Source organism: Dendropsophus ebraccatus, chromosome 2 (assembly GCF_027789765.1).
Source record: "Dendropsophus ebraccatus isolate aDenEbr1 chromosome 2, aDenEbr1.pat, whole genome shotgun sequence".
Classification (NCBI taxonomy): Eukaryota; Metazoa; Chordata; class Amphibia; order Anura; family Hylidae; genus Dendropsophus; species Dendropsophus ebraccatus.
Genome location: NC_091455.1, coordinates 156,039,759 through 156,055,045, shown reverse-complemented (window position 1 = coordinate 156,055,045; position 15,287 = coordinate 156,039,759). Strand labels below are relative to the sequence as shown.

The 15,287-nt window shown below is 45.8% G+C and overlaps 1 protein-coding gene across 1 annotated transcript; it reads right to left on the bottom strand.

Annotated features, from left to right (window-relative positions):
• Positions 1-1,009: 1,009 nt before the first annotated feature.
• Positions 1,010-14,816, bottom strand: LOC138784191 (uncharacterized). The gene is made up of 7 exons (XM_069959701.1): positions 14,165-14,816; positions 4,867-4,938; positions 4,726-4,778; positions 2,833-2,976; positions 2,467-2,588; positions 2,089-2,235; positions 1,010-1,944 (listed from the first exon to the last, which is right to left on the bottom strand). Exons 1-7 carry the CDS (start codon positions 14,814-14,816, stop codon positions 1,056-1,058), a joined length of 2,079 nt encoding a protein of 692 aa, XP_069815802.1. The 3' UTR covers positions 1,010-1,055.
• Between the last annotated feature and the right edge of the window lie 471 nt (positions 14,817-15,287).

Here is a 15,287-nt window from a genome sequence, read left to right as displayed (position 1 = left end):
ATTTGGAAATGTCCTTATTTAGTGTTTTAATGGCGCACATCCACAACATTACAACATTGTGTCAAGAGATCCTTTGGGTGTTTTGAATCCACTCCTGTTTTTGTTAGCTATACTGAGTGAAATACACGTATTGTGAAGCCACTAGCGAAGATGTAGTGAATGCTGCGATTACTTGTGTTTCAGGTCTGAGCCTGCTCTATGCTGACATCTGTGGGCAGAGCAGGAGAGGCTTGTGATGATCACTAACATATTTTGGGACATTAATGTTTATTATCATGACACTATCATTTCCACATAGAGCTGGATGTCCGATGGGAGTAGAAATCGCCTCCTGCAGGACATTTAGCATGTGGTCATTATGTACAAAGTGGAGGATATATCAACGTAGAGACAATAAACGACATAATGTAGCGTTTACACAGGCCGATTGATGTGATGGATTTTTGATAAGAAATCCAGGAGATGACTGTAGAAAAGGAACAGGTGATAAAGTAAAGAGCGAGATTTCTCAGCTTTTAATACACTCTTCTGTGTTTAACTTTAAAAAATGTGAGGATAACGATTTTTTGGGAACCGCAACCTAAGTAGACCACATCAAGCTGGCGCACCTGGGTGATGTGTGGAGGGATATATGTGGTGTGTTAATAGTGATTGTTATATAGTGCGCACCCTGCTGGTCACTCCATAGGAAATGCACATGTTTTGATCACATCAATGTTTCAGCACACTAGGTTCAAAAGACTATACAATTAACATTAGCAGGATGTGACCATGCTCGATAATTACTGGCCAGTAGTATGTAGTATATGTAGTGAGGTTATGTGTATTTTGGAACACTACTATGTGGGAACACACAACATGGTTTACATACATTGAAAAGGCAGACACTTTGTTTAGTGTAATAACAAAATATATTTTTTGTTTAATTAAAAAGATAAGGCAAATTAAATATAAACCAATACATCTGGCTCAAATAAAACTACATTTAATAAAAAAATTAAATCCCAGAGACAGGTGACATACATGCGGAAAAACATCAGTCCTGTGGCCGTGGCTCATAACGGAGGCTGTGAAAGGGGCACGGGCACGGCGCCTTCAGGAGTCATGAAGTAGTCAGCAAAGAGGTTCCTGACCACTATCCCGCGGTTGAGTTGTCTCCCTTGGCCATAGTTGACAGGGGCACTAAAAGCTGGCAGTGTCTCCACGTTCACCTCCGGGGTGGGAGCATAGTCCCGAAGGTAGTTGTGGAGAACACAGGCAGCTTTAATGACCATGTCAACTGTGCCCAAGTTCAACTGCAGGGCAGTGGTAAACACTCTCCACTGACTAGTCATGATTCCGAAGGCGCACTCCACGAAGTTACGTGCCCGGCTCAGCCTCCGGTTAAATACTCTCCCCCGTTCATCCAGCCCTCTCCGTGGGTAAGGGCGCAGCAGGTTGTTCAGTAAAGGGAAGGCTTGATCCCCTACCATGACGAATGGAGCGGGATGCGTGGTACCCGGAAGAGGAGTGGGAGGAGGTAGAGTCACGTGATCTAACAGAATTCGCCTCCCAAACTCTGATCTCAGTAGCGCCCGGGAGTCCCCAGTACTGCCATAGGAGCCGACGTCGATGGCAAGGAAACGATACGTGGAATCAACAACCGCGATCAGGACCACAGAAAAAAATTTCTTATAATTGAAATACTGTGATCCTGATCGCGGTGGTTGACGCACACGTATGTGCTTACCATCAACCGCCCCTATACAGTTGGGGAAATTGGCCACAGACTGAAAGCCTGCTGCTGACTGCAACCAAATCTCCCGGGTCGGACTGGGCATCACGATGGGCTGCAAATGGTCCCAGATCACGCCGCACGTGCACCTCACAATTCCAGAGATGGTGGACGTACCAACCCGGAATTGGAGGTGCAACGATGCATAACTCTCCCCTGTCGCCAAGAATCTATAAAAAAAAAAAAAAAAAAAAATTTTTAGTATTCGATTTCACATTCAACTAAATATTACATTATTACATATTTTAACACTATATTAGATTTAACTACAAATACATGAACAAATAGTTTAAATTCAAAGAAAGCCTCTTCACCTTAACGTTATGAGCAGACGGGCCACAGGAGGGATGGATTTCCGCATGTAGGTGTCCTGTCTCTGGAGATGTGGGCTCAAAATGGCAAGTAAATTGTCAAACGCCTCCATAGGCAGCCTGACGAAGTCCTGGAACTTGTCAGGATGTCTGCAACAAATGAAGAAAAATATTGATCACAAATATTACACAGAAACACACATCATAGGAAGATGTCATACGTTTTACAAATGTTGAAATTAACATCAAACGTTGTAAGGATAAACCAAAACTAAAATATAACATAATGGACTTTGGCCTACACATTTGGGGACAGTAACCTTTACATTTGCATATTACATTCAAAGATTAGCCAACTTTGATGTATTAAAATCGACATACCGTCGCAAATCATCATACAGGCAACCAATGTGGCCCCGTGTCTCCCTCCGCAGATTGATGGGGTGGACCCAATATCGCCGTCCCACCTCCTGCAGACGGCGCTGCTCTGCGTCTTTTTGCCTCTGAGAAGAATTTTTTAAAAATTACATTAATAATTTGGAAGACATCTCAATTAGTCACTAAATTATTTACACTGTTGCATTTAAGGACCTTGGGTCAACAGTACTTAAGGGAGCTTGCATAAACAATACATTTAAATCAATGGTTTACGGATTATAAGCCGAAACAGTTTGTAAGGCTAGTTCGAAAAAAGCTACATAAAGCTTTAAAAAAAAAAAAAAAAAAAAAAAAAAAAATTATACTTACACACAAACCCAGGTAATAATTACGCATCTTCCACAGGATAGAAAGCACCACGAGCTGGTGCTTGCGGCGCAGCCTCATACGCCGTGCTGGACCATAGGGCGCATTATTAGCGGCATCACACATCTTGGGCGATTGGTTTGTTTGCTTCAAAACAATACAAGCATATGGGCGTACTTCGCGAGTGGGCGGAGATTTTATAGGGATGTGGGTGTGCTTATTTGGCCCGGGGGCAGATTCATGAATAAAATACATGCTTTCGAGCGGGGCCAAACAAGCCAAGAAACATCATGACACTACGGCCGGACTCTTACGATAAGACCGTAAGTGCTTTTCAAATACAGCCGCAAGACCACCCGGAGATGTACGGGACAGACATTTTTACGGCCGCACTTTTACTACGTGTGAAACCGGCCTAAGAGTGTATAAAAATTGTACAAAATTTTCATTCCTTGATAAAGCTAAGCGAAACGTACGTAGGGTAAGTGGGTGAGAGGGACTTGGCTGAATACACACATCCTCCTGGGTTAGTATACATGTAATATGATTGGGTGACTTCACCTGTTGTTTGGTACCTATCCAGTACCCTTGGCACTTTATTGGTTTTTGCCTGTTTGAAGAAAAAACTATTTTTCTCTTGCCATTCTATGTCTTTCTTCCTGCATTTGTATTTGTTCGCCATCTAGTAGAGGCTGCCTGCCTTACAACATCTATACTGTTTTCTATGAGCATTCTCTATGCATGTGCAATATATTATTCCATAAAGTATATATGTATGTCCCCTCACCAATTTCTTTATTGTATGGTTCTGTTTCATCTTTTTTCATTGTGTTAATGAATTTTATTATTAAGTAATAATTATTTAAATAAAGATTACAATAATATTTATTTTTGATTGTCCTGCATTCCTTGTATCCCTTTGTGGATTCTTTTTTGTTTGATTTGTATCTTGTTGTGCGTTAAGGACTATATATTTTTGGCATTTTGTTTTTGGTCTAGAGCTCTATACAGCGTAATCACAATCTCCCTCTTCCTACTGTTAAGAAAAAAAGTAAACAGCTGGACTTCCCAGTCAGTCTCCCATACTGGTACTTGTCGGGTGCTAAAGGGGTACTCCGGGCGGGTGTTATTTTTAGGATATGGCTGGGGAAGGGGTGGAAATAGAGGCTGTCGTTCACTTACCTCCCCGGTTCCATTGCCGTGTCCCGGATTGCGCTGGCCTGTTTCCCAGCTGCCGCTTCCTGGTCTGAGCTGCAGCTTGAGACGGCACTCCGCTCTGACCGCTGTATGGCTGAGCTGCCTTAAAATGTGACGTCTTAAGCCACAGCTCAGACCAGGAAGCGGCGGCCGGACGGGAGACCGGGGCAACACGATTCGGAACCCAGCGATGGCCATTCCTTAAAAATAACCGCCGCCCTGGGGTACCCCTTTAAGCCACATGGCAGTATGCGATCTGATGAGGGCAGACACCTTCAGCTTAGAATGTCCGTTAAGGGTATATTCACACGGGCGGGCTCGCAGCGAGATTCTCGTTGCGAGCCCGGCAGGTCCTGGCAGTTCCCATACACTACATACTTGCTGCGGTGTAAACGACCGCAGCGAGTATGTAATTATACCGCCCTTAACCCCTTCTGCTCCCCCGCTGTAAGCATACATTACCTGTCCTCGCTGCACGGGGTCCCGGCGTCCTGCTCTCCTGTCCGGCCAATCAGTGTGTTGCCCAGCCGCAGCCACTGATTGGCCGGGCGGGAGAGCAGGACGCCGGACCCGTGCAGCGAGGACAGGTAAAGTATGCTTACAGCGGGGGAGCAGAAGGGGTTAAGGGCGGTATAATCACATACTCGCTGCGGTCGTTTATACCGCAGCAAGTATGTAGTGTATGGGAACTGCCAGGACCTGCCGGGCTCGCAACGAGAATCTCGCTGCGAGCCCGTCCGTGTGAATATACTCTAAAAGTAGGAGCACATAAATTAATTTGTCAATGATCCCTAGTGATTGAACATATATAAGTTTGTAGAATTAGGGGTTTGTTCATACCGGACACTGATAATGGCTGATCTTGGAATGGCCCAGGTGAAAATTCCCCTGGAGACTCCATAACGGTTCGAGCTGAAAAATCAAACAGAACAAATTAGCATATACTGTATATTGTAGAAGGAAGTTCCATCTGTAGCACATTGGTCAGTGTCCCAGAGCAGGTTTGGTCCCTATTATGTTCTTGCCCACCTGTAATAAGATACCTACCATTATGGTCTACGTTTATCACTTGAGGTGGTGTGGGAGAGTCTGGGCTCCTTGCTGGAGATGTTGTCTCCTCTGTGGTGCAGCACCTATCCAAAAAAAAAAAATTACATTTATCTGTAATCACCCTTAGCACTGCTGATGGTAAATAATTTGGGATGAAATCCTATTCCTATTCCATTTCTGCTCTACTGTATCACTGATTCTGAGATATAGAAGGAGACATTGTGTCACAGCTGCATGCGAAAATACAATTAAATACTGTTAAAAAAAATTGTGTGTGTGTCAGGGCCATGTCTTGGTAATTTTTACTTGTTGCTAGGGAGAAGCAGTGTGTGTATTATGGCATAGAGCATGGTTATTAAAAAAAAGTCATTCAGTGACTCACAGTGATTTCTTAAAGCCACAATTCATCTCTTTTGAAACTGCCAGACAAACATCTCAGGCTCCACACTTTTACAACAACTTCCACTGTCATAGTGTCATATGCAGTTGATAGGTATGTGGGTTGCCCACTGTATGTAGGATCCCCTGCTGTACCCCCATATAGTAATAATGTCTCCTGCTGTGCCCCATATAGTAATAATGTCTCCTGCTGTGCCTCCATATAGAAAGAATGTCTCCTGCTGTGCCTCCATATAGTAATAATGTCCCCATACTGTGCCCACCATATAGTAATATCCCCTACTGTGCCTCCATATAGTAATAATGCCTCCTGCTGTGCCCACCATATAGTAATAATGTCTACTGTTGTACCCCATATAGTAATAATGCCCCCTGCTCTACCCTAATAAAGTAATTATGCCAACTGCTTTGCCTCCATATAATATAATTGCCTGTGCCCCAATGGTAATAATCCCCCTGTGCTATGCCCCATAGTAATAATCCGCCCCGTGCTGTTCCCAATAGTAGAAATGCCCCCTGTGATGTCCCCATAGTATTAATCCACCCGTGCTGTCTCCATAGTAATAATCCCCCCTGTGCTCCCCCATAGTAATATTCCCCCCTGTGCTCTGCTCCCCCCATAGTAATAATCCCCCCTGAGCTCCTCCCAAAGTAATATTCCCCCTGTGTTCCCCCATAGTAATAAACCCCCGCGCTCCCCCAAAGTAATATTCTCCCCTGTGCTCTGATCCCCCATAGTAATAATCTCCCCTGTTCTGCAACCCCATAGTAATAAACACCCCTGAACTCCCCATAGTAATAATCCCTCCTGTGCTCCCCCATAGTAATATTCCCCCCGTGCTCTGCTCTCCCTCATAGTAATATTCCCCCCTGTGCTCTGCTCCCCCCATAGTAATAATCCCTCTTGTGCTCTGCTCCCCCTATAGTAATATTCCCCCCTGTGCTCTGCTCCCCCCATAGGAATATCCCCCCGTGCTCTGCTCCCCCCTGCATTGCTAAACACACACACACACACACACAAAAAAACCCCATTATACTCACCTTATTCTGGCATACGGCAGGTCCCTCTCTTCTCTTCTCCTCCAGCCTGTGAGAAGCAGGCCACCGACACCCCCGCTCACATCTCCTCTCTCCAGCAGGCGCAGTGATATGACGTCATTGCGCCTGTTGGAGGGAGAAGATGCCTGCGGCGGCCTGCCAATTGCAAAGTACTTGGCAGGGTCGACACAATCCGGGGGGGGGGGGGCGTAGCTGTGGACAGGCGGGCCGTCGGCAGACAGTCTTGCCAGGTTATGGGGCAGAGGGGCACAGGGGCAGGTGATGGGCGGGGGTGCGCACAGCTAAGTGGAGTCCGGGCGATGCCACCAGTGCCCCCTAGCTGTTGGAGCCCAGTGCGGTCGTTCTGCCCGCCCGCCTGTAGAAACGGCCCTAGTGTGAGTGTGTGTGTTTATATATATATATATATATATATATATATATATATATATATATATATCTTATATGGGTTATATAATGTAGTCTAGGGTTTATTTTTATTTTTTTTATTGCATCTGGGGCTTTCTATAGTATGAAGCAATTTTCATGTGGGGAGAGAATGGAGGAAAACACTCCTTTAAGGCCATTTTACTACTAGTCATTAGGGGTTAAATATACATATCTTTACACTTACTAGAAGGTGTGGGCAGAGGATCCGCCTTTCTTGGATGCTGCCTGCGTTGTTGGCTTTGCTCTACAAAATAAATCAGTACACACATGTCAGAAAATGTTTTATTACACACCCCGGTATGAGGTCCCCAGCATATTACATACCCCAGAATGAGGTCCCCACCTGCCTTTATGCAGCTAGTCACCTGCTGACAGGCCTGCAACTTGAGCTTGCAGAAATGCAGGCAATGCTGGCAAGGCAACGCCAAATGCAGAGTTAATTTTTTTTTTCTTTTCTTCAAGGGGTTGGCCATTTTATAGTAAAATAGGTGTACAGTATTAGTGAGTGTACTCGCGGTCTTAACTGACAGCAGCACCCTGTGTACCTCATACAGGTAAAATTAGGTTCCCCTCCTTGAGGCTGTACTGCCCTGCTCTTTGGTGTTCCTGTCCATAAAATGGCCGACATGGAGGAGCATGTGATAAGGCCCCCCCCAGTGTCCACCACTGAGCCTGTATATGCCTATAGAGGACACAGTAGGCGTTGTATGGTCACATGCTCTTCCATGTCGGCCATCTTATGGACAGAAACAAAAGAGAGCAGGGCAGCCCAGCTTGGAGGAGGGGAGTCTGATATTAGCTCTATCACAGTCCTGTCAAACTCTGGCCCGCTGTGCCATTATTTTTGTCCCGTCATGCTTTTCCATTGTTGTGTTAAATTTGGCCCACCTGACGTTGCAGCAGGGGCAATCATGAACAACTACAGTAGGGGCTGGTTTCTATTTTAGAGACTATTTTGAGGACTGGCTTCTACATAAGAGACTGTTGGGGAGGGCTGGCTACTATATAAGACTATGGGGGAGGGCTGGCTTCTATATAAGACACTATTGGGGAGGGCTGGCTTCTACATAAGAGACTATTAGGGAAGGCTGGCTACTATATAAGAAACTATTGGGATGGCTGGCTATTTTATAAGAGACTATTTTGAGGGCTAACTACTGTATAAGACAATATTGGGAGGACTGGCTACTATATAAGACACTATTGGGAGGGTTGGCTACTATGTGGGGCACTATTTGGATTAGGATAGGCAGTCCCAGGAACGCCGCACGCTGCTCTGACAGTGCCAGAAACGCTGCATGCAATCTTCTTTAAATATCATGGTTGGCCCGCAACTTTGTCCAATTTTCTAATTTTGGCCCACTGTGTATTTGAGTTTGACACCCCTGCTCTATGATGTACACAGGGAGCGGCTGTCATTATATACAGTGAAGGTAAAAGTAAGTATATACAGTATATACAGTAAGGTACAATTACTATACACTGACCTATCTTACTATAAAGTTGCCAACCCCTTTAAAAATTTGTATTATAGTGCTTGAAAAAGCACTATATTGTAATTCGTATTCTTCTTCGGCTCTTCTTCCTCTTCCAGCCATTTTTCTGCGAATAATAAAGCCCGAACCGCTTTGTGTACAGACTCCATTCAAACTGTGTTTCGAAGCCCTCAGCGGTTACAGGTGTGCTATTTTTGGTTCCGATCGGATTTGTTGTTTTTAAGAAATTTACGTTTAAAGACCCATAATTTTCCATAGAAAATAATGGTCTATTGGAAATAATGGCCACACTCTAAACGCTAACAGCCAATCACAGCACATATGCAAATAGCTGAAATATAGCAGCCAATAGAAATTCTAAGGTCTTGTCAGTCACTGCCTCACAACATCCCCACAGTCATATGTCCACTATTGGTCAATAAAAGATGTAGAAGATGGAAGGTCCTTAACGATTTTGTCTCACTGACATGAGTAAGATTGTCATGGTAACCGAACAATGATTTTTACCATTATAAGTAGCACTCTTGTGGTTGCGTGAAATAGGGCATTAGGGCCACATATGGGGTATTTCTATAAACTGCAGAAACGGGGCAGTCAATATTGGGGTGCATTTCTCTGGTAATAGGTTTACAATTATGAAAGATATTGAATTACAAGAAAATTTTAAACTTAGCTTTTATTTCTGTGACTCCCATAAAGAGTTAAAAAACTTCCTGGATGTGCTTTTGCAGAGTTTGGGGGGTGCAGTTTCACAATTTTTCACCTTATTTTGTTTTTTTTCATAAAGATTCGTTATAAGTATCGACTCCATTTTACCAAAAATATAAAGTACCATATGTCACGAGAAAACAGTCTCAGAATCAGCCGGATAGGTAAAAGCATTCCCAAGTTATTAATGAATAAAGTGACACATGTCATATTTATAAAATTTGTGAATTTGAATGTGAATGTGAGGTTGTCCAACATTTTTTTTCTTATTGGAAATGTGAATAATATGTAATCTGTCCCTTTCTCTTAGTGGTTTTCTCATACCTTTTATTCCTCTATGTCCCTGGGCAGCCTCCTTTGTTGCTGCTTTTTGGATTTGTGTTTGTTTACATAAAGAACTTCCAGGTCACAGGGGTCAGCAGTGACACCACAGCTCTGCAAGCCTGTAGCTCCACCCGCTCCTCTCTGAATCTAGCTCCGCCCACTTTACACATAGGCAGGAAATGTCTGTATTACTACAAGTGTCTTTTGTTCAGCATGGTGGCTCAGTGTCTGCCAATTACTCATACCTCCCAACTTTTGCAAAGAGCAAAGAGGGACATGTGCGCCGTGGTCCCCATAGCCACGCCCCCATAGTGACCCTCCATAGCCACGCCCCCATAGCGACCCTCCATAGCCACGCCCCCATAGCAACCCTCCATAGCCACTCCCCTACAGTCACCACATGCTGCTGACTGAATAGTGCCCTATACAGTATCCAATCCCCCCCAAAATGCCCTATATAGTATCCAATCCCCCATTATAGTGTCCCACATAGTATCCAATCCCCCATATAGTGCCCCACATAGTATCCAATCCCCCACATAGTGCCCCACATAGTATCCAATGCCCCCATATAATTAGGGGCGGTCTTGGCATTTCTGGGGCCCCAAGCAAAGTTATGTCTGGGGCCCCCCCTCCACATGCGTTTCAAAAGAATAGATCGCTGTGTGTTGCCCCCAGTAGTAGTATACCCCTTGTGCGCTACCACCAGTAATATATACTCCTTGTGTGCTGCCCCAAATAGTATATACCCCTTGTGTCCTGCCCCCAGTAGTATATACCCCTTGTTTGCTTCCCCCAGTAGTATATAGACCCCTGTGTGTTCCCCCAGTTATATATAGCCCCCGTGTGCTCCCCCAGAAGTATATAGACCTCCTGTGTGCTGCACCAGTTGTATATAGACCCCCTGTGTGCTGCCCCCAGTTTTATATACCCCCTGTGCGCTCCTCCAGTAGTATATAAACCCCCTGTGTGGTTCCCCCAGTAGTATATAGACCCCCTGTATGCCCCACCAGTATTATATAGACCCCTTGTGTGCTGCCCCAGTAGTATACAGACCTCTGTGTGCTCCCCCAGTTATATATAGACCACCTGTGTGCCTCACAAGTAGTATATAGACCCCCTGTATATTTCCCCAGTAGTATATAGACCCCCTAGTGTGCCCCACCAGTAGTATATAGACCCCTGTGTGCTGCCCCAGTAGTACATAGCCCCCCTGTGTGCTCCCCCACTTGGATATAGACCTCCTGTGTGCTCTCCAAGTTGTATATAGACCGCATTCTGCTGCCCCAAGTAGTATGTAGACCCCCTGTGTGCTGCCCCCAGTAGTATATAGACCCCTCTGTGAAGCCCCAGTAGTCTATAGCCCCCCTGTGTGCTCCCCCTGTTATATAGCCCCCCTGTGTGCTCCCCCCATTTATATAGACCCCCGATGTGCGCTCCCCCAGTTAAACAGACCCCTGTGTGCTCCCCCTCCCATATAGTATATAACACAATAAAACAAACACTTATACTCACCTGGGTCCAGGCGTCTCCTCTTCTCTTCACTCTTGTGGCCGCAGGAAGGGTTTCCCCTGCGATCACAAGAGGCCGCACTCCCCTTGTCCTGGCGCCGATGCTCCAGTGATGTCACTGGAGCGCCGGCACCACAAGGACAAAGCTGCCACTTGTGACCGAAGGGAAAACCCTTCCTGAGGCCACAAGAGTGACTGACAGGAAGGGGGCCAATGTCTCCCGCCCTTTCAGTGCTGCTGCATGTAACTGTGAGCGCTCATTATGAGTGCTCATAGTTACAGTTCAGATGGCAGCAGCGAGCGGGGCAGCGGCCCTGTCCAGCGGTCTTGAGCACAAGAGCAGGGCGTGGGGGCCCCCCTGGATGCTGGGGGCCCCAAGCGATCGCTTGGGGTGCTTGGTGCCAAAGACCGCCACTGCATATAATGCCCCACATTGTATCCAATGCCCCATATAGTGCCCCACATAGTAGCCAATGCCCCATATAGTGCCCCACATAGTAGCCTGTGCCCCACATAGTAGCCAATGCCCCCATATAGTGCCCCACATAGTAGCCAATGACCCCATATAGTGCCCCACATAGTAGCCAATGCCCCCATATAGTGCCCCACATAGTAGCCAATGACCCCATATAGTGCCCCACATAGTAGCCAATGCCCCCATATAGTGCCCCACATAGTAGCCAATCCCCCCATATAGTGCCCCATATAGTAGCCAATCCCCATATAGTGCCCCACATAGTAGCCAATGCCCCCATATAGTGGCCCACATAGTAGCCAATGCCTCATATAGTGCCCCACATAGTAGCCAATCCCCATATAGTGCCCCACATAGTAGCCAATCCCCCCATATAGTGCCCCACATAGTATCCAATGCCCCCATATAGTGCCCCACATAGTAGCCAATGCCCCGATATAGTGCCCCACAAAGAAGCCAATGCCCCCATATAGTGCCCCACATAGTAGCCAATCCCCCATATAGTGCCCACATAGTAGCCAATGCCCCCATATATGCCCCACATAGTAGCCAATCCCTTATATAGTGCCTCACATAGTAGCCAATGCCCCATATAGTGCCCCACATAGTATCCAATACCCCCATATAGTGCCCCACATAAACAAAATCACAGGGGCGTATCACACTTCTAAAACATCACATTTATTAATTCGGCTAAAAAATGCTAAAAACTCCACATAAACCACAATTATTTCCAAGTTTGCACTTTGGATCGGTGCATACTATATGGGAGTCGCCTGGATCAACCAATCCAAATAGTAAGACGACAAACACCCAACTACTAACTGATATTTCCAAATTAATATAAATGTCGTAACAGTCACAAATCAACACGTTAACTGATACTACAAAACTCAAGACAAATTGAACCCAAATAAAAAAAATTAGCTGATATTATTAAACACACAACATTAATAACCCGACGCGTTTCCCCGTGGTGTGTAGCCACGGATCATCAGGGGTTAAAGTGCACAGGTGCTGTGCTGGAATATATCCCACACTCACAGACCATTAACAGTTAAATCCATGATAGATAGATAAATACAACTCTCCTTTAGAATTGTGACGTATGTGCACTAGATACTCTGTATCACCCAGTCAGCCAACAGAGAAAAGCCAATAGTGGCTAAAACTAAGGAGACAGTATGATGAATCAAAGATGGCTCAGCCGAGCCTCTTACTCCTTCCCCTTAGGTCGTGGTATCCGGCCTCCATTCGGGCTGCAGTGATATACCGCCGGGTGTTGAAGATACCTGTGTGCCGCCTGGCGGTTTCAGTCACATGATCGCACGCGTCATTACGTGGAGCGCCGATGCGCTCCACCGTGCGTTCCACCCGCTGGGTCCGGCGCTGCGTTCCACCATCATACGATGGTTTCGCTTTGACTCTATCACATCAGTACCACTGGGTTAATGTGGACTACGATACTGTACAGTGGCACTGGAGGCTTAATCTTAACTACCTTCCTATCCAAACTACAATGATTAGGTTTTAAGGTGGTATGTACCCCAATATCTTTGCTTAATAGCGATTCACAAGTTTAGATCTATTATAACCAAGGACAGGGAAGACAGTAAAGGTAGTCCCTGTCCCTTATATTGGACCCTCCCTATTATCCCCTGTTAACCCCTACCTATCTATAAGCAGAGCTACCGCCCTAGAAAGGGCGACCCCGCGCTGGAACCTTTCCCTTATACGCCCTAGTATATATTGATATTCTAAAGGGACCAATCTAATACAATAAGGGAAGGAAGGGTAAGGCAGGGTGCATGATCAAGAAAAGGGGGGGGGAGGGAATGATTTTTATAGAATTGGGGTTAAGTGAGGGAGAGAGGCATCACAGGCACATCTGCCCAAGGCAGCATCACAGGAACCTATATATAAAGCCCCAAGGCCGTCTAATAGATAGTGACTAATGTCACCATCTCACTCCTCCTGAGTCTACCATCCCCCGACCCATCATCCCATTATCACACTTTCTCACAGTTTGCATGATGTGGGAGGGGGATGATGAATACCTTTTTACCATGGCATGAGCACTCCTGCTCAGTTGCCAACACTGACTGATCAGCCTAAAATGACATTCCATGTGACAATATTACATCGAAAAATAAAGAAGGGAAAGTTAACTTATAAGAAACACGTATAATTTTGCATTTCATTCAGGCCTACAGGGGCCTGTGACTTAAATCTATATATCCAAGCTGCTTCCTTACAAAGAATCCTCTTGTTCCAGTCACCCTGCCTAGGGGAAGATCTGATTTTCTCAATTGCCATAAAGGAGAGACATCTGGGATCACCCCGATGAGTCTCCCAGACATGACGTGCTATTGGGGTGTCCCTCCTATGTTCCACATCCTTTATGTGTTCACATACGCGTCTTCTAAATTCCCTAAATGTTTTACCCACATAGTCCTTGGGGCAATCCCATTTGCAGATATATACAACTCCATCTGATCTACAGTTAAGGAAATCCCTGATTTCAAAAGTCTCCCCCGTTGCTGCACTTTCCACTCGTTTAGTGGTCCTCACGAAATTGCATGCTTTGCACCTCCCACATTTGAACATACCTGTGGATTTAACATTCAACCACATGGGATTTGCACTCGGCCGTGTGTAGTGGCTATGTACTAATCTATCCCTCAAATTACGTCCCTTCCGAAACGTTATACTGGGTGTAAGAGGGAGAATGTCAGTGAGGTCTTCATCCACAGTCAGTATCGGCCAGTATGTCTGCAGAATTTTTCTAATCTCAGGCGCCCTATCGTCAAATGTGCCCACAATACGCGCAACTTTCTCCTCGGTCTGCCGTGGTCTAATAGACGACACAAGGTGGCGTCGATCCTGGCCCTGGGCATATTGATATGCCTCACGTAGGGGTTCCTCAGGGTACCCTCTTGCAGCAAACCTCCTCTTGAGGGTTGCTGCCTGTCTATGGAATTCCTGTTCAGAGGAGCAGTTCCTCCGTACCCTGAGGTATTGACCCTTTGGGATTCCTCTCCTCAGGGGGTAGGGGTGATAGCTACTCCAGTGTAGGAGGCTGTTTGTCGCTGTGGCTTTCCTAAAAATAGTGGTTGCCAGCTTATCACCCTCCTTTTTCACCAACAGGTCTAAGAAGGGTAGTTCTCCATCTCCCAATTCATATGTGAATCTTAGTCCGACAGTGTTTTGGGAGTTGAGAATCTCCATGAATTCGCGAAAATCCTCTCTGGAACCCGCCCATAGCAGAAAAATATCGTCTATGTAGCGGGTCCAGAACAGGATCTTGTCAGTCCACATTCTAGGTTCCCCTGGGAAGACCATGGTGTCCTCCCACCAACCCAGGAGGACGTTTGCGTAACTGGGTGCACATGGGCTACCCATGGCCGTCCCCCTGAGTTGGTGGTAATACTCATGGTCAAACAGAAAGTAATTATGATGTAGAACAAACTCAGTCTTACTACGAATTCATTGTGGTTGACGCAGTGATTACCTCTTGATCTTAAAAAATATCTCACCGCTGCCAACCCTGCATCATGGGGTATTGAACTATAAAGAGATTCAACGTCGATGCTAATAAGCAAGGTGTCAGATCCAACATCAAGGTCTCCAATCTTACATAGAAAATCGGAACTATCCCTCGTATATGAGGGGAGACTCGTTACAAACTCCCTTAAGATCCGATCAATGTAGATACTGGTATTTTGAGTAATCAAATCAACACCCGACACAATCGGGCGCCCCTTAAGGGGGTTTAACCCCTTATGAATTTTGGGCAGGCTATAAAAAGTAGCC

Coding starts and splice junctions, on each gene's coding strand:
- LOC138784191 (XM_069959701.1), bottom strand. CDS start 14,816: ATGGTCTTCCCAGGGGAACCTAGAATGTGGACTGACAAGATCCTGTTC. Junction 4,779..4,866: donor TCAGCCATTATCAGTGTCCG/GTATGAACAAAC, acceptor TCCTACTTTTAG/AGTATATTCACACGGACGGG. Junction 2,977..4,725: donor TCTCGTTGCGAGCCCGGCAG/GTCCTGGCAGTT, acceptor ATTGTTTTGAAG/CAAACAAACCAATCGCCCAA.